General features: G+C 37.3%; 1 protein-coding gene across 2 annotated transcripts in view; it reads right to left on the bottom strand.

The window, feature by feature from the left end:
• The window catches only part of FAM185A (family with sequence similarity 185 member A), a 112,879-nt gene that overhangs the window by 25,295 nt on the left and 68,135 nt on the right, over positions 1–19,449 (bottom strand). For both annotated transcript variants that reach the window (XM_069587816.1, XM_069587817.1), the window contains exons 6-7: positions 18,525–18,620; positions 14,484–14,618 (exon numbers count right to left, since the gene is read on the bottom strand). In XM_069587816.1, coding sequence (XP_069443917.1) covers positions 14,484–14,618; positions 18,525–18,620 — 231 coding nt within the window. The remainder of the gene's footprint in view (positions 1–14,483; positions 14,619–18,524; positions 18,621–19,449) is intronic.

Here is a 19,449-nt window from a genome sequence, read left to right as displayed (position 1 = left end):
ATTTCTAGAAATTCAATTTTAGTCTGGCTATTTTCACTCAGCATAATGCCTTTAGGTTCTAGCAAAGTTGTATTAATAGATCGTTCTTTTTCATTATTGAACAGTACTCCAATGTATGGACATATCACACAGTGTGTGTGACAATTTACTGGTAGAAGTATATTTTAGTCATTTCCAGTTTTGGGCTATTGGAAATAAAGCTATGAATACCTATGTACAGGTTTTTATGTGAAACACTAAGCTTCATTTCTCCAAAGTAAATGCCCAGGAATGTCATATGGATCATATGGTAGTTTCACACTTAGTTTTGTGGGTTTTTTTTAACAAAATGACAGACTGAATTCAGGAGTGGCTATACTATTTTACACACCCAACAGCAATGCAGGAGAGACCCAATCTCTCCACATCCTTGCCAGTATTTGATATTATCAGTATTTCTTATTTTGGCCATGCTAATAGGTATGTAGTAGCATCTCATTCTGGTTTTAATTCATATCTCATGATTGACTAGCGATATTGAACATGTTTTTGTATTTTCACTTGCTATCTTAAATTTTCTATGGCTGTACTGTTTCTTAAATTTTACATTATTATACTTCTATGTGCACAAATCTTTTTTTCTTCATTACTGGGAAGAGTTTCCTCAGGCTAAGATTTGGCTACAGTTCGGTCTTTCTTGAATGACCAAAATAAACATGAAAACAAAATAAAAAGAAACAAACCCAGGCATCACAGAATTTACATGCTCTAAGACTGGGGTCTGCACTTTGATCTCTAGTCTAGAGAGTCAGCAAATTATGGCCCACAGGCCAAATCTGGCCTGAGGCCTGTTTTTATAGGCCAAGAGCTAAGTATGACTTCCACATTTTTAAAGGGGTATATAAAAAAAAAAGAATACACAACAGAAACCATATGTAGCCTGAAAAATCTAACATTCACAATCTGTCCTTAACAGGTAAAGTTTGCGGATGAATAGAAACAAAACCTGACCTTCCTTTTTTGGTAAACCTTAACAAACAAAGCTGATATCTATCTAATACACTCCCAGGAAGTTAAACTTTAACAAAATGGAGAAACAAAAATACCTTAATAGCACAAATAATCTGAAGGCAGTTTCTACATTAACTCTCTGTCAACGTATTTTTAAGCAGCCAGCCATAAACCTATAGCATTCTTCCATGCTACCAAATTTCTTCCTTGTCATCCTGAAGCACATCTACATGACTGACAAATCAACATTTCTCCAAATGCTATAAACTGGAAGAAAACCAAAACTTGTGTGTTCTAAAAAAAAGTTATTCCTATGAGTCATATCAAAAGACTAGACTTTTTTTCTTGTTTGGAAAGAAAATATTGTCTCTAGCTCTTAAAAGTGGCATCCTCTGGGCTTAGTCTCATTTCAACCTCTTTTCCAACCAATGAACTAGTTTTCCAATAGAAATCACAATACCATTAAATATATAAGTTTCTGGCATACAAACAAGCTGAGAACTCTCTTCTGACTTGGTAGTTTATTTTGATCCCAAATGAACTTACTTTTATCATGCTTTACATTTACAGTTTGACTAAAAGTGAACCCAGTAATATTTAATACCACTCTCCCTACCATGCAGACAATGTCAAACAAACAATTGTTTGGCTGACAACATATTTTATTTGTAATACTCTCTAATCATTTAAATTGGGGCACTTTTAAGACAGAAGAACTTTGTACCACATGCACTTCTGGTCTTAGAGAATGGCTTGATATACAATGGGGAGGTTTCAAATTTAAGTTGGTGAATCCAGTTTAAAACTTAGTAGAGAAGTCAATTTATTTCTAGAAATATCTGACCTAAGCTATTTACCACCTATCCAATTTACCATATACATGCTGTGCTGTGCTTAGTAGCTCAGTCGTGTCTGACTCTTAGTGACCCCATGGACTGCAGCCCACCAGACTCCTCTATCCATGGGGATTCTCCAGGCAAGTATACTGGAGTGGGTTGCCATGCCCTTGTCATGTCAAGGGAATCTTCCCAACCCAGGGATCGAACTCAGGTCTCCCACATTGCAGGTGGATTCTTTATCATTTGAGATACCAGGGAAGCCCTATCATATATGGATAGAACACAAAACTTTAGAATCAAGGATCTCAAAAGGATCAGAGAACATATCCCAAAGAATACACTGTGCATAACTCTTTAGTAGGTAAGTGTTTTAGCCTAAGAGTTCCAGGCTTTCTTTTGACCTTAGAATAGCACGTATTTATAAATCACTTTAAGAATTATACAACATACATTTATTTATCAGTGATGGCAACAACAAGGGAAACCATGGAGCAGGAAATGAAATAAAATTACAGGCTGACACATGCTAACCCTGTGGGAAGCCTGAGCCCTAGGAACTAAAGTTTACTGGCATGGTTTCTTATAGAAATCACGCTACAGATACAATCCAGACCTCTTAGCAGAGAGGGTATTTCTGTTTCTATGCCTCACAGACTCTGTAACGAAGGCCCAGAAGAGCTGAGCTCAGCTGCCTATAATAACAACTCACATATAAAGCTGCTCATTACTTCCAAAACTGGGTTTCAGATTGGAAATCTCTACAGAAAAAACTATCTGTTTTGATTTTCAAGACCTCTTAAATTATTACATCCAGTTCATAAAAGAGATCTGTGGACTTTTGAGCACCAGTTTTGAAATAAAAATGAAACATAAAGGTTCTCTAAACTTAATAACTTGTTCATACAGCTCTCTCTACAAAAGACTGCTGAAATCTTTATCTGAAATCTCTCTGTATTCCCACTCTCATGGATTTAATCTAATATCAGAGACAATCTACAGATCCATTTGGGGCCCAGTCTCCGTGTATCATATGCCACTCGCCAAAAGAAATCTGATTCTTGGGCTGTGAGCAGGAAATAAACTTTGTTCTGCAATTTGATCCTTCCTGGTTTAGGAAACAGAGGCTAGAATATAAGACATAATAACACAAAAAATAATTAAATGGGCTAAGGAGCATCATAATAACGAATGAGGTAAGCATACATCTTCCTCACAGCATCCATTTACAATCATAATTTAAATTTTGATACATTTTTAAGTATAATAAAAATCTGTAAATTGTAAAGTAAAAAATATTGCTAAAAATTGCTCATTATTTGACCCTTTAGAGGGTCTTGCCTTGATGATGATGGCTGCTAACTGATTAGGGAGGTGGTTGCTGAAGGATTTAATGGATATGGCAATTTCCTAAAATAAAATAACAATGAAGTTTGCTCTACTGACTGACACCTCCTTTCACAATTTCTCCATAGCATGCAATACTGTTTGACACCATTTTACCCACAGTAGAACTTTCAAAATTGGAGCTAATCCTCTCAAAGCTTGCTCCTGCTTTATCAATTACATTTGTGTGATATTCTAAATCCTTTGTTATAATTTCAACAGTCTACTAGCATCTTCACCAGGACTAGATTCCACCTCAAGAATATCACTCTCTTTGCCCATTCACAGAAGCAATTCCTCAACCATTAAAGTTTCATCATGAAACTGCAGTAATTTAGTCATATCTTTCTGTGCTCTGCTTATAATTCAAGCTTTCTTGCATTTCCACTGTATCTGTAGTTACTTCCTCTACTGAAGTCCTGAACCCCTGAGAGTCATCCATGAGGGTTGGATTCAACCTTTTCCAAATTCTTTTCACTGTTGATAATTTGACCTCTTCCCATGAAATCAAATATTCTTAATGACATCTAGACTGATGAATCCATTCCAGCAGGTTTTCAGTTTGTTTTCCTCAGATGCATCAGAGGAATCACTATCTTTGGCAGCTAGAGCCTTATGAAATTTATTTCTTAAACAGTAAGACTTGAAAGTTGAATTTACTCCACATCAACTTGGATGTTGTATCAGCAGGCAGGAAAATAATATTAACACCATTGTATGTCTCCATCACAGCTCTTAGGTGGCCAGGTGCATTGTCTGAGAAGCAATATTTTGAATTTCTTTTTTTTCCCTGAGCAGTAGGGAAAAAAACAGTCAGCTTAAAACAGCTTAAAATATTCAGTAAACCATGTTGTAAACAGATGTGCAAAACAAACCCAGGATTTGCTGTTCCATTTCTAGAGTACAGGCAGAATCAGTTAGGTTCAGTCGCTCAGTCCTGTCTGACTCTGTGACACCATGGACTGAAGCACGCCAGGTTTCCCTATCCATCACCAACTCCCAGAGCTTGTATAAACTCATGTCCATCGAGTTGGTGATTCCATCCAACCATCTCATCCTTTACCGTCCCCTTCTCCTACTGCCTTCAATCTTTCCCAGCATATTTTCCAATGAGTCAGTTCCTCACGCGAGGTGGCCAAAGTATTGGAGCTTCAGCTTCAGCATCAGTCCTTCCAATGAATATTTTGGACAGATTTCCTTTAGGATGGACTGGCTGGATCTCCCTGTAGTCCAAGGGACTCTCAAGAGTCTTCTCCAACACCACAGTTCAAAAGCATCAATTCTTCAGTGCTTAGCTTTCTTTATGGTCCAACTCTTACATCTATCTGTACATGACAACTGGAAAAACCACAGCTTTGACTAAATGGACCTTTGTCGGTCAAGTAATGTCTCTGCTTTTTATTATGCTGTCTATGTTGGTCATAGTTTTCTTCCAAGGAGCAGTGTCTTTTAATTTCATGGCTGTAGTTACCATCTGCATTGATTTTGGAGCCCCCCAAAATAAAGTCTGTCACTGTTTCCATTATTTCCCCATCTATCTGCCATGAAGAGGTAGGACAGGATTCTGTGATCTTAGTTTTCTGAATGTTGAGTTTTAAGCCAACTTTTTCACTCTCCTCTTTCACTTTCATCAAGAGGCTCTTTAGTTTTTCTTTGCTTTCTGCAATAAGGGTGGTGTCATCTGCATATCTGAAGCTATTGATATTTCTCTGGCAGTCTTGATTCCAGCTTGTGCTTCATGCAGCCTGGCATTTCACACGATGTACTCTGCATAGAAGTTAAATAAGCAGGGTGACAAAATACAGCCTTGATGTACTCCTTTCCCAATCTGGAACCAGTCCGTTATTCGAAGTCTAGTTCTAACTATTGCTTCTTGACCTGCATACAGATTTCTCAGGAGGCAGGTAAGGTGGTCTGGTATTCCTATCTCTTGAAGAATTTTCCAGTTTGTTGTGATCCACATAGTCAAAGGTTTTACCATATTCAATGAAGCAGAAGTAGATGTTTTTCTGGAATTCTGTTGCTTTTTCTATTTTCTTTAGGCCCACTTGACTTCGCATTCCAGGATGTCTGGCTCTAGGTGAGTGATCACACCATCGTGGTTATCTGGGTCATTAAGATCTTTTTTGTATAGTTCTTCTTTGTATTCTTGCCACCTCTTAATATCTTCTGTTAAGTCCATATCGTTTCTGCTCTGTATTGTGCCCATCTTTGCATGAAATGTTTCCTTGGTATCTCTAATTTTCTTGAAGAGATCTCAAGTCTTTCCTGCAGAGTAGGTTGAGCAAAATTCTGAAGCTGTGTAGGATTTCTGGTATGGAAAATGAACAATACTTCAACTTTAAGTCACCAGCTGCACTGGACCCTCATAAAGTCTTCTGAAGCTTTGAAGCCAGACATTGACTTCTCTAGCTACAAAAGTCCTAGATGGAATTTTCTTCCAATATAAGGCTGTTTCTTCTACATTGAAAATCTATTGTTTAGTGCAGTCACATTCATTAAATACCTTTGTTAGATCTTCTGGATAACTTGCTACAGTTTGTACATTAGCATTTGCTATTTCACCTTGCACTTTTAAGATATGGAGATGGCTTCTTTCCTTAAACCATACTCTGTTAACTTCAAAGTTTCCTTTTGTAGCTTCCTCATCCTTCTCAGCCTTTGTAGAATTGGAGAGAATTAGGGATTTGCTCTGAATTAGGTTTTGGCTTAAGGGAATGTTGTGGCTGGCTTGATCTTCTATCCAAACCACTAAAACTTTCACCGTATCAACAATAAGGCTGTTTCACTTTCTAATCATTCATGTGTTCACTGAAGTACCACTTTTAGTTTCCTTCAAGAACTTTTCCTTTGCATTCATAACTTGTTTACCTGTTTGGTGCAAGAGGCCAAGTTTACATCCTATTTTGGCTTCAACAAGTGCTCCTCATTAAGCTTAATCATTTCTAGCTTTTGATTTAAAGTGAGAGATATGCAACTTTTCCTGTCACTTGAACGCTTAGGACTCTTCCTTTCATTCTAAGAGTTCCTTAGAACTCTTCCTTTCACTTGAACACTTATTATAGGCCATTGTAGGGTTATTTCACTACCCTATTTCAATAATGTTGTCTCTCAGGAAACAGGGAGATCTGAGGAGAGGGAGAGAGACAGGTGAACAGCCAATTGGTGGAGCAATCAGATGGCACAGAACCTTTATTGATTAAGTTCAGTGTCTCATAGGGAGATCATCATGGTGTCCCAGAACAATTTTAACAGTAGCATCAAAGATCACAGGTCACCAAAACACATATAATAACAATTTTAAAAATTAAAATACTGAGAGAACTACCAAAATGAGATACAGAGACACAAAGGACGCAAATGTTCTGGAAAAAAATGGCACCAATATACAAGCTCCATGCAGAATTGTCACAAAACTTCAATTTGTGAAAAACACAGTATCTGTGAAGTACAATAAAGTAAAGTACAATAAAATGAGGTATACTTGTATCTATGTTTTTCAACCAAAATTTATTTAAGGTTTTTTATTCACTTGTTTGGTTTAAAATAGATCATTGTGGAGTCCAGGCCACTAAACTCTTTCCTCTGAATTACTGTGATAACCTGTTAATGATCATTAACTTTTCCTTCACCCACCACTGTCCTTTCCAATATTCCCCCACTCAACATTCAGTAACCTTCCTTTTGTTGTTGTTGTTGTTGTATTGGGTCTTCACTGCTGTGCAGGGGCCTTCTCTAGTTGCGGCAAGAGGGGGCTACTCTTTAGTAGTGGTGCATGGGCTTATCGTCATGGGTGGCATCTCTTGTTGCAGAGCGTGGGTTCTACAGCATGCAGACTCACTAGTTGTGATGCATGGACTTAGTTGCCCTGCAGCATGTGGACTCTTCCCAGACGAAGGTTTGAATCCATGTCCCCTGCATTGCCAGGTGGATTTTAACCACTGGACCACTAGGAAGTTCTGTGATCTTTCTAATACACAGATCCGATTATATGAACTCCAGATTGAAGCCTTTCAGTGCCTCTGAAATGCATTTGCTATAAAAGCCAAATTAGCCCTCTATGATCTGATCCCTCTTGAACTCTCCAGCCTCCTTTTATACCACTGTGCCCCTCCCTCGCTACACTCTACTATATTGAACTTGTCTTACCTCCTCAAATTCACAGTGCTAGTATAATTTAGACGTGCCACTTCCATGCTCTCATGGTACCATGCACATACCTTTATTACAACATTTATTCCACTTTATTATATTCATTGGTTTGTCTATCTTGCTTCACTAGGACATAAGCTTCTCATATGTCAGAGACCATGCTTTATTACCTTATCTTTGCACTCCTAATTTCTAGCAGTACCTGACTCAATAGTTTGTTGAGTGACTGACCAAAAAAAGGGAAATAGAGATGACAGGAGGAGGAAGAACTAGCCTAGTAAAAGATAATATCTGTTTTTACATATATTAAGTTTGAAGTGGCACCTGTTTAGTGGAATGGAAATGGGCAAGAACTTAATAAAAGATATCAGGTCTGCAAATAATGATTTTATCTAATGACAGGAGTACTAAGTATTCTTAGAGGATATAATGAGGTCTTTTTTTCAAAGGCTGAAATGATGAGAATAGGGTTTTGAAAAGGAACTTAAACTAAATCTAAATTTCAGAAATGCATGATTTTATGAGTTACAGAATGAAAAGTGAAAAAAATATTTATAATTCAAACATTCTAACATGCAAAATAATTTGATTATGCTATCATTCAGAGCATTATTAAATGAATTTGTATTATTACTTTACATTAAGAGGGCCAAAAAATGTAACTCTATTGGTTCTTTATCAAATCCAAGATATCATATCACAAGAAATTGATTTTTGCCACATTTAACACTTAAAATTTTCATCAGATTTTCTCTGTGTAACCAAGAGTCTGACCATTAAGCACAGAGTGAATCTGAAATTGTACAGGTGTTATTTTTTTACTACTGCTACACTTTTTGCTAATATTTTATGATTTTAAGACTGCCTTTTTAACTTTTATGATATATAAAATGAATATCTAAGACAAAAACTTGATTTTTTTTGTCATTGAATAGATTCCTTTACTTCTGAGGAAAAAAATTCTCCCTCCCCCCAAATAATCTCTACTCTCTGCCAAGATTTAATATAGTGGCTGTTAAATATTGTGAAACTTGATCTCAAGAAGACACCCCACTGCCACCACCACCATCACAAATACTTCCTTTTTCTCAAGAATATCTCATGGGTAAGCCTACAGCATACATGCATATACACACTTTCATTTCAGTGTCCTCTGCGCTAGAGACAAGATTGTGCAGCAGCAGGACTTGAGTTCACCTCTTCTCATGAAAACACCAAAACCACAACTAATTGCTGAGCGATCATCAACAAAAGATTCAAACTTACCAAAAATAATATTCTATACCCAAAGATGGAGAAGCTACAACAAGATGGTATAAGAGGAGCTTTTACAATATAATCAGATACCTGCTGAGGTATTCCATACCTGCTGAGTGAGTGACCCACAAACTGGAAAATAATTACATTACAGAGGTCTTCCCATAGCAGTGAGAGTTCTGAGCCCCACACCAGGCTCCCCAGTCTGGAGGTCTACCATCAAGAGGAGGAGCCCCCAGAGCATTTGGCTTTGAATGAAAGCAGGTCTGCAGTACAGGAGCTCCACGGGATTTGAGAAAACACAGAAACCACTCTCAGAGAGTGCACACAGGTTTCATGTGTACTGGACCCAGGAAAAACCAGTGACTCCATAGAAGCCTAGGCCAGACCTACTGGTGGATTTTTAAGGGGCTCCGGTGGGGGAAGAGATCAGCTGTGGCTCACTGTGGCGGCAAGGACACTAGTGCCAGACGCCCCAGTGAACAATCATCATCCACGTGAACTCTCCTGGAGGTCAACATTTTGACACTGAGATCCAACCCCACCAAAAAGCTTGCAGGCTCCAGTGCTGGGATGCCTCAGGACAAACAACTAATGGCAGGGCTGGGGGGTAGGTAGGGGGACTGGGGTCGGATGGGGGCTAGAGAAACAGCCATACCCATCAGCAGACAGGCTGCATAAAGTTGTCCTGAGCCAGTTCAGTTCAGTTCCTCAGTTGTGTCAGACTCTTTGTGACCCCATGGACTGCAGCACGCCAGGCTTGCCTATCCATCACCAACTCCCGGAGCTTACTCAAACTCATGTCCATCAAGTTGGTGATGCCATCCAACCATCTCATCCTCTGTCATCCCCTATTCCTCCTGTTTTCAATGTTGCCCAGCATCAGGGTCTTTTCCAATGAGTCAGTTCTTCGCACCTTTGATGGCAAAGTAATGTCTCTGCTTTTTATTATGCTGTCTAGGTTTAGGAGCAAGGGTCTTTTAATTTCATGGCTGCAGCCACCACTGGCAGTGATTTTGGAGCACAAAAAAATAAAGTCTGCCACCGTTTCCACTGTTTCCCCATCTATTTGCCATGAAGTGATGGGACCGGATGCCATGATCTTTGTTTTCTGAATGTTGTGTTTTAAGCCAACTTTTCACCCTCCTCTTTCACTTTCAAGAGGCTCTTTAGTTCTTTGCTTTCTGCCATAAGGGTGGTGTCATCGGCATATGTGAGGTTATTGATATTTCTGGTAATCCTGATTCCAGCTTGTGCTTCATCCAGCCCGGCATTTCACATGATGTACTCTTCATAGAAGTTCAATAAGCATGCTGACAACATACAATATACAGAGTGACAATATACAATGTACTCCTTTCCAAATTTGGAACCAGTCTGTTGTTCCACATCCAGTTCTAACTGTTGCTTCCTGACCTGTATACAGATTTCTCAGGAGGCAGGTCAGGTGGTCTGGTATTCCTATCTCTTTAAGAATTTTCCAGTTTGTTGTGATCCACACAGTCAAAGGCTTTGGCATAGTCGATAAAGCAGATGTAGATGTTTTTCGGAACTCTTCCATTCTCGATGATCTAGAGGAGGTTGGCAATTTGACCTCTGGTTTCTCTGCCTTACTTTCTAAATCTAGGTTAAACCTCTGGAAGTTCATGGTTCACATACTGTTGTAGTCTGGCTTGGAGGATTTTAAGCATTACTTTGCCAGCATGTGAGATGAGTGCAAATGTGCAGTAGTTTGAACATTCTTTGGAATTGCCTTTCTTTGGGATTGGGATGAAAACTGATCTTTTCCAATCCTGTGGCCAATGCTAAGTTTTACAGATTTGCTGGCATATTGAGTGCAACACTTTCAGGGCATCATCTTTTAGGATTTTGATTAGCTCAACTGGAATTCCATCACCTCTACTAGCTTTGTTCATAGTGATGGTTTATAAGGCCCACTCGACTTTGCATTCCAGGATGTCTGGCTCTAGGTGAGTGATCACACCATCGTGGTTATCTGGGTCATGAGGATCTTTTTTGTATAGTTCTTCTGTGTATTCTTGCCACCTCTTCTTAATATCTTCTGCTTCTGTTAGGTCCATACCATTTCTGTCCTTTACTGTGCTCATATTTGCATGAAATGTTCCCTTGGTATCTATAATTTTCTTGAAGAGATCTCTAGTCCTTCCCATTCTCTTATCTTCCTCTATTTCTGTGCGTTGATCCCAGAGGAAGGCTTTCTAATCTCTCCTTGCTATTCTTTGGAACTCTGCATTCAAATGGGTATATCTTTCCTTTTCTCCTTTGCCTTTAGCTTCTCTTCTATTCACAGCTATTTGTAAGGCCTCCTTAGACAGCCATTTTGTTTTTTGCATTTCTTTTTCTTGGGGATAGTCTTGATCCCTGTCTCCTGTACAATGTCATGGACCTATGTTCACAGTTCATCAAGCACTCTATCTATCAGACCCAGTCCCTTAAATCTATTTCTCACTTCCACTGTATAATCATAAGGGATTTTATTCAGGTCATACCTGAATGGTCTAGTAGTTTTCCCTACTTTCTTCAATTTAAGTCTGAATTTGGCAATAAGGAGTTCATGATCTGAGCCACGGTCAGCTCCCGATCTTGTTTTTGCTGACTGTATAGAGCTTCTCCACCTTTGGCTGCAAAGAATATAATCAATCTGGTTTCAGTGTTAACCACTTGGGGATGTCCATGTGTAGAGTCTTCTCTTGTGTTGTTGGAAGAGGGTGTTTGCTATGACCAGGGCGTTTTCTTGGGAAAACTCTATTAGCCTTTGCCCTGCTTCATTTTGTACTCAAAGGCCAAATTTGCCTGTTACTCCAGGTAGCTCTTGATGTCCTACTTTTGCATTCCAGTCCCCTATAATGTAAATGACATCTATTTTGGGTGTTAGTTCCATAAGGTCTTGTAGATCTTCATAGAACTGTTCAACTTCAGCTTCTTCAGCATTATTGATTGGGGCATAGACTTGGATTACTGTGATATTATAACGGTTTGCCTTGGAAACAAACAGAGATCATTCTGTAGTTTTTGAGACTGCATCCAAGTACTGCATTTTGGACTCTTTTGTTGACCATGAGGGCTACTGTTTCTTCTCTGTTTCTTGGTCCTGAGCCAAGAGCTGCCTGTAAATACACTCCTTGACACAGCCCTGCCCACCAGAGTGACAAGTCCCAACTCCACCCACCAGTGGACAGGCACCAATTCCACCTACCAGGAAGCCTGCCCAAGACCTTAGGCCAACTTCACCTCCCAGGAGGCAGATACTAGAACTAAGAAGAACTATAAGGCTGAGAAAAACAAGCCATAAACACGGAAAGTGAGAGTAGAGAAAATGAGATAGCAGCAAAATATGTCCCAGGTGAAGGAACAAGATATAGCTACAGAAAAACAACTAAGTGAAGTAGAAATAGGCAAACTACGTGAAAAAAAATTGATAGAAATGATAGTAAAGATGGTCCAAGATCTCAGAAAATGAGTGGCACACAGACTGAGAGGATACAAGAAATGGTTAATAAAGAACTTGAAGCCTTAAAGAATGGAGATGAACAATACAATAACTGAAATGAAAAATACACTAGAAGGAATCAAAGCAGAACAAAAGAGGCAGAAGAATGAGTAATTGAGTTGGAAGACCAATTGGTAGAAATCACTGCTGTGGAACAGAATAGAGAAAAAAGAATGAAAAGAAATAAAGACAAACTCAGAGATCTCTGGGGCAATGTTAAATGCACCAACATTTGCATTATAAGGGTCCCAGAAAGAGAAGAGAGAGAGAAAGGGAGGAAAAATATTTGAAGAGATAACAGTTTAGAATTTCTGTAACACAGGAAAGGAAACACTCAAGTCCAAGAAGTACAAAGAGTCCATTACAGGATTAATCTCAGGAAGAACATACTGAGACACATATTAATCAAACTGACAAAAATTAAAGAGAAAATATGAAAAGCAACAAGAAAAAAGCAACAAACAACATATAACAGAATCCTCATATGGTTATCAGCTGATTTTTTCAGCAGAAACTTGCCAGGCCAGAAGGGAGTGGCATGATACATTTAAAGTGATGAAAGTGGAAAAACCCACAACAAAGAATACTCTACCCAGCAGGGCTCTCATTCAGATTTGATGAAGAAATCAAAAGCTTTATAGACAAGCAAAATTTAAGAGAAGTTAGCACCACCAGGTCAGCTTTGAAACAAATGCTGAAAGAACTTCTCTATATGGCCAAAATTAGAAACAAATTACAAATAGAAAAGCTCACCAATAAAGACAAACATAAAATAAAGATAGGGAATCATTCACACACAAATATGATATCAAAACCAGCAACTGTGAGGATAGTGCAAATGCAGGATATTAGAAATGCACTTGAAAGTAAGAGACTAGCAATTTAAAACAATCTTGCATATATTTTTTTACTATATAAATGTATTATCCATACCATAAATATTTTTTGAGGTAGTATCAGCTATCAGTATCAGTTCAGTTCATTTCAGTCGCTCAGTCCTATCTGACTCTTTGCAACCCCATGAATCGCAGCACGCCAGGCCTCCCTGTCCATCACCAACTCCCAGAGTTCACTCAGACTCACGTCCATCGAGTCAGTGATGCCATCCAGCCATCTCATCCTCAGTCGTCCCCTTCTCCTCCTGCCCCCAATCCCTCCCAGCATCAGAGGCTTTTCCAATGAGTCAACTCTTCACTATCAGTATAGCCAAAGGTAATTAGAAAAAAACGTGGAAAAACTTTACATATTTTTGGAATTAAGAATTTGTCAAACTAAAAAATCAAGTTTACAATGTGCACAATACCACACCCAAACTCCTATTTGTTTATTACAATTACACAAAGTTAACTTCATATCTTACAATATAATATATGTGTTTATAGTTCAAACTGAAGAACAGAAGTTTGAACTATGTGAATCCACTTACACACAGATTTTTTAAAAATAATACACATGACATTACTACATGATCTGCAGTTTGTTCAGTCTACAGCTGTGGAACCACTAATAGGGAGGACTGACCGAAAAGCTACAGGTGGAATTTTGACTTTGCACTGGGGTGGGGGACCAATGACCACAATTTCTCTGTTATTCAAGGGTCAACTGTAATTGATTTTTAAGACCAAGAATTAGAAAGCAACTATGCCAAAAAGAGAGATTTTTGGTTATAGTAAAAAACACAGAAAATAAAATTTACCATTTTATTTTTTTATTATAATCAAAAATTAGTCATTTTATCAAATTATAATCATTTTAACTATTTTAAATTTTACAGTTTAGTAGTGTTAAGTATATTCACATTGTTATGCAATAGATATCCAGAACGTTTTCATCTTTCAAAACTGAAACTTTATACCTGCTGAACAACTCCGCATTTTCCTCTCTATTTTCATTCTTTACATATCCCGTGTAAACGTAATCAGACATTATTTGTCTTTCTGTGACTGGCTTATTTCACTTACTGTAGTGTCCTCAAGGTTCACTGATGTTGTAAGCATATAATAAGATTGCCTTCCTTTTAAAGGCTAAGTTCACACACTTATGTTTATGACAACATTATTCACAGTAGCCAAGAAGTAGAAGCAACTCAAATTTATATTGATGGATGAATGTATAAATGAAATCTCTTTGACAGGAAAGTTTTTAAAATCTACTTTATCCAATGACAGGACTAAATGCCTGCAATTGTATTAGTGATAAGCAGCTGGAAGAAAAATGTGTCAAACATCACTATGTTACAACATAAAAGAATAAAAGACTAAAGCTGCAGTTAAGTATAACATATACTTATGTTTCTACTTATAGACGGACAATGACTATTCATCTTACATAGCAAAATGCAGTCTCCTTACCAGTAATTATCACACCATCATCTCTATGAGCTTCATTCATTTCTTCAACATGGACATCTGAGTTCACATCAATCTCTTTCCCTGATAACTGTAAATAAGCTTGAAGAGAAGATGCAACCTTGACAAGAATAGAGCCTGTGATGAATTTAATGAAGAGCTTATTTAATGCAAAGAAATGAAAAGTACTGGAGACTATTATAAAAATTATTTAAAGAGTAACATTGCTCCCAATAGTCTGTCTTTACTCATCAGTATATTTGATTTAAATAGCAATACCTTTACCTCACTCTCAGGTGGTCAACACCTCTTATTTCCAAGGCAATCACAATATCTTTTGTCAAGAATATGAGCCACTAGGCCATTAGGAACTACTATTTCTTCTTTTGCCAAGAGTCTTAGCCAGCTTGTCCAATACTAGAAAAGTGAGTTTAATAGACATGCATCTTATAGACAGAATTTGCCATTAATTGAGCATTTACTAAGAGCCAGACACCTTCATTACATCATCTTTTAATTTCCCTCTCAACTTTATGAGGTATTATTGTAATCCCAATTTTACAGGTAAGAACTTGCTCAAGTTTCCATGACAGCTATTACTAGAATCAAGATCCATTGCAATGACAACAAACCAGTGCTCTTAATCATTGCGGTATTTCATACACTGCTACCTCATTGTATTACCAGACTTGTGATCTCACTGATCACTATAACATAACTAGAACCCTGAGCTCTTATGCTTTCAGTAGTACCTTGTTTGTGGGGGAGGGGAGGGTCAATAACAAAAATTTAAAAAGGAATATTTAGATTTCAACTCACTAATGTTTCTTTCAATGGATTACAGACTTCTTTTGGGGTACCTGAAGCAAGACACTCAACTTTATTTCTACTACAATCTTACCAAAACAACAACAAAACACCTGTTAAGGAGGAGTCATTTTTCAAAACAATTACATGGGTTGCAGTGAAAATTCACCAGTACATTCTCCTTTCAAGAGTTTTCTTTCTCCATTTTTTACATATCAAATAAGTAAGAGGCCCTTCCCATAAAACAGTAACCTCATCTCTGTCCACAAAGAAGGTCAGGATGACAACTACTGTGAATGCTGTAAAGATTTCTTCTAGAAGGCTTTTGTTTATGGGTCATTGTGTGTGTTCCAGTTTGGTTGACATCAGCTTACGTCTCCCTAAGTAATTCTGTATCTTCTTACCCTTCCTAGTGGGAGCTGGAAATCTGGAGTTAAACCTGATGAACTTCAGTATTTACTCCTCAAAAAGGGGGGAACAAAGCACATTACTACAATTGGTTTATCTTATTTTTTAAAAAAAATTGCTTTTCAGAGTTTCAATGTCAGCTACTTAAATAGGAGCTGCCCATAAAAACAAATTATGAGGGCTTTAGGAAAATTCAAAAGCAAACTAGGAAAATGTCAGGATAAATAGAAGATACATGTTCTTCTACCAAATATACTTTAAAATGTAGAAAATAATGGATTTTAAAAACCTTTTCCAAAGGTTTTAAAACTTTATCTCTAAATACATGAAATGTGATACTTTTAAAAACATTTTTTTTTTCTGTTCTTAAATAAAGGGACTGTAAATCTGTGGGAGTCTTAAAAATGTTAAGTGATACAAAGAGTTCTACCCTTATCTCTCCACAGCCTTAAAGAGCAAAAACTATCACTAACAAAACTCCACTCCTATCTGTGAATGAAGTTTCACGATTTTTGAAAGCTCTACCCTAAGTGCCATCTCTAACACTATCTTCTTTAGAAAGGGCAGCACCTATTATATCTTCAACCTCTTTTCACTTCAAAAACTGCTTCATGGCTACTGACATCAACACCATTTTTTAAAAATTAAAAAGTGAATACTAACAATAGCATCATTTATTGAAGGGATATTATACGGTTAAGATTAAAGGCTTTATCAAGTAAAAATTTTAAGTGGAAAAGTCAGTTTTCAGATGTGACTCTGACTCTCAAGCCTAAACACAGCCTTTTCAAGTGAATTCATAAGGTCATCATGTTAACTTTCATAGGAAGAGAGGAAATAAGCATTGTGACAGTTTTTTTCACTTGGCAAAATGACTACAGGGGCTGAAAGGACAGCAGAGGAGACTCAAGTGGCTGGCTCTTAAACCCTTCAGCAAGAGAGTGGCAGAGCTGGAAAGGATTCCAGATGTCTTTACTAACTAGTGAGCAACAGAATTGTGAAAACTTTCCATCACTCCAGAAAGTTGGTGCTCCCAAGTCTAGTGAGAATTAAGAGACCTGAATAGAAAACTTTGTTTCCAGTTATCTTTATGCTTCTGCTAGTATCATGGTCCCAATAGGAGAAAACATAAAATTGTAATTCCAATCAAATCTGGCAATATCATGTGCTATTTCAGTAAGTTACTGGAAAAACAATCCAAATAATAGTTAAAAATACTTCAAGTGGATGAAGATTAACAATGCTTTTTGTTTGCTTTTACTTTTTTGCCCATTCATATAAAATAGTAAATGATTTCCATGTAAGAGCTATCCAAAACTATGTTTTTACTATTACTAGTTACATTAAATGTAGTATTGGTTTTTTCCCTTGGGTCTTCACAATACAAGAATGCAATTATATGAATTTTTTGCCATTTACAAAATATCCTAAATAGTATTATTGAAGCTCTTAGAAATTTAGTGAGAACATAATATTATCTTATTTAAAAGGAAAAAATGTGATCTTGAGAAATCAAATAATGCCTGTGTATCAGCAATAACTTCAGCTTCACATATTTATGCTCGTAGTTTCATTTTGATACTGAGAAGAGAGCCTCACTGAACAAAAACAGTACTAAACCAACATGACAAAGAAATTACTAACAATAGGAACAACTGGTCTCTATGGAGGTTTTTTCCTTGTTATAAACATAGCCATGTTCTCATCTATATGCAAGAGCTTCCAGATTTTCTCTAAAAAAATTTTATATAGAGGTATGGTTCTTAACTTTCCAAACCCAGATCACTTAAGCCCCTATAGCCAAGCTACTTCAAGTCCCCAAGTCACTTATCACCATGCATGTGTACATCTATGTGCATGCATGCATACAAAGACTTGTATATTCACAGCCTTCAGGTGATTAAAAAGTATATAATTTTCTATGAAAGACTTGAACTCTTAGAATAAGCTATTTGTATTAGAAATAAGATTACAGAAGAGACACATCATAAGTCTGATACTACAACAGTCCCCAACCTTTTCGGCCCCAGGACAGATTTTGTGGAAGACAAATTTTCCACAGACCGGGGACAGGGGGTGGTGTTTCAGGATGATTCAAATACATTACATTTATTGTGTATTTTATTTGTATTATTATGACATTGTGATATATAATGAAATAATTACACAGCTCATCATAATGCAGAATCAGTGGGAGCCCTGAGCTTGTTTTCCTGAGATGAGGCCAAAGCACAAGGGATGGGGAGTAACTGTAAATAGAGATGAAGTTTTGCTCACTGGTCTTTTGCTTACCTCCTGCTGTGTAGCCCAGTTCCTAACAGACCAGAGACCACTATTGGTCCATGACCCAGGGGTTGGGGACCCCTGCTACAAGAGACTTAGTTAATAATCACCTAGAGAACCTTCTTGGTGACACATTTATTTTAGGATCACACCTTTAAAAGTATTATTCTAGCATAATGGCCTGAGAAAGTCCTCTTACAAGGGAACAGGAAAGCTACCAAAAGAATGTATGAGAACTCTTTCCCTCCAAAGAGTATTTATTTTAGACATTAAACTGAAAAATACCAAACAACAGTCAATAAATTACAACATTTTTGTTTGTAATACAAAAAAGAAAAAAAGATAGTCTTCATGGCCATCTATTCCAAAAGTTTCAAAGATCATTGGTCTAGAGGGCCAGTATTCCAGTCTTTAAATCAGGTTCTAATAAAGAAAAATTTTATTGAAATCTCTGTCAGTGTAGATAATTTGACCATCTGTTTCCTGAACATTACATAAAATCTTCCTAATATCATATGTCAAAATAAAACATTTCACTTAGCTAACCTTTATGGACTTTCAATTCCACTTTTCCCAGTTGGCTGACATAAACATCTATGGCACCCTGCTGAGCCAAAGCATTTAGACATCCAGAAGACGAATCTAGGAGGAAGAAAGAACCATAAGCATAATCATTCTTATCTGAGTAACTGGAATTATAAACTTGAAATAAAAGGCTCTACTTCAGCATTAGGATAAGGAGCTAAGAGTCCTGAAGGTTTTCTATTTTCCTTGTAACCATACCATGTTTTGCTTTAAAAATGAAAACAGAATCAGAGGTCTACAAATCTACACTTAGGTAACTAATAAGGAAATCCCTATGTCTGCAGTAACCTCCAAAACTTAACTCTAAACATATTTAATCTAAAACCCAATTTGTAGGAAGGATATTATGGAAGTAATGACAACCCAAAAAATTGAGCATCATTGACACATTTAGTTTATTATCAACTTTCAAAATTTACTAAAGAATTCTGTAGGAGATTTCTGGAGATTATGAGTGAAATGACATAAAACATACAAGACACACAAGAGACAGACACACTCTGGCCAGAGGGAAAATAATAACTGCGCAAGCAAGCAGGCTCGCAGTTTATTTTTATATAGCCCCCCTGGGCAGAATTCCAGACTGTATGGACCAAACTTGTTCAGTACAGCGCAAGTGCATAAATGTTATCATACAGCAAAAGGGAGTGAAATTCCAGCCTACTGCAGAGTCTGTCCAGAACCCTTATCACAAGAAGGGAATGTTTCCTTATTTGCAAGGGACCATTAATCTCAAGGCTGTGTCCATCTTCTTGGCAAAACATCTTGTTTGCAAGCAGTACATCTCCACTTTTTCCTTATTGTGGCCGCATTAACCCTTCAAATTCTATCTCATATACAGTCACATAGAAGTAGTAGCAAAGTTAATAAAAATAAAAACTCTTAT

The sequence above is a fragment of the Ovis canadensis genome, chromosome 4 (assembly GCF_042477335.2).
Source record: "Ovis canadensis isolate MfBH-ARS-UI-01 breed Bighorn chromosome 4, ARS-UI_OviCan_v2, whole genome shotgun sequence".
Lineage (NCBI taxonomy): Eukaryota > Metazoa > Chordata > Mammalia > Artiodactyla > Bovidae > Ovis > Ovis canadensis.
Note: the sequence above shows the minus strand (reverse complement) of the source record. Positions and strands in the feature narration are given on the sequence as shown.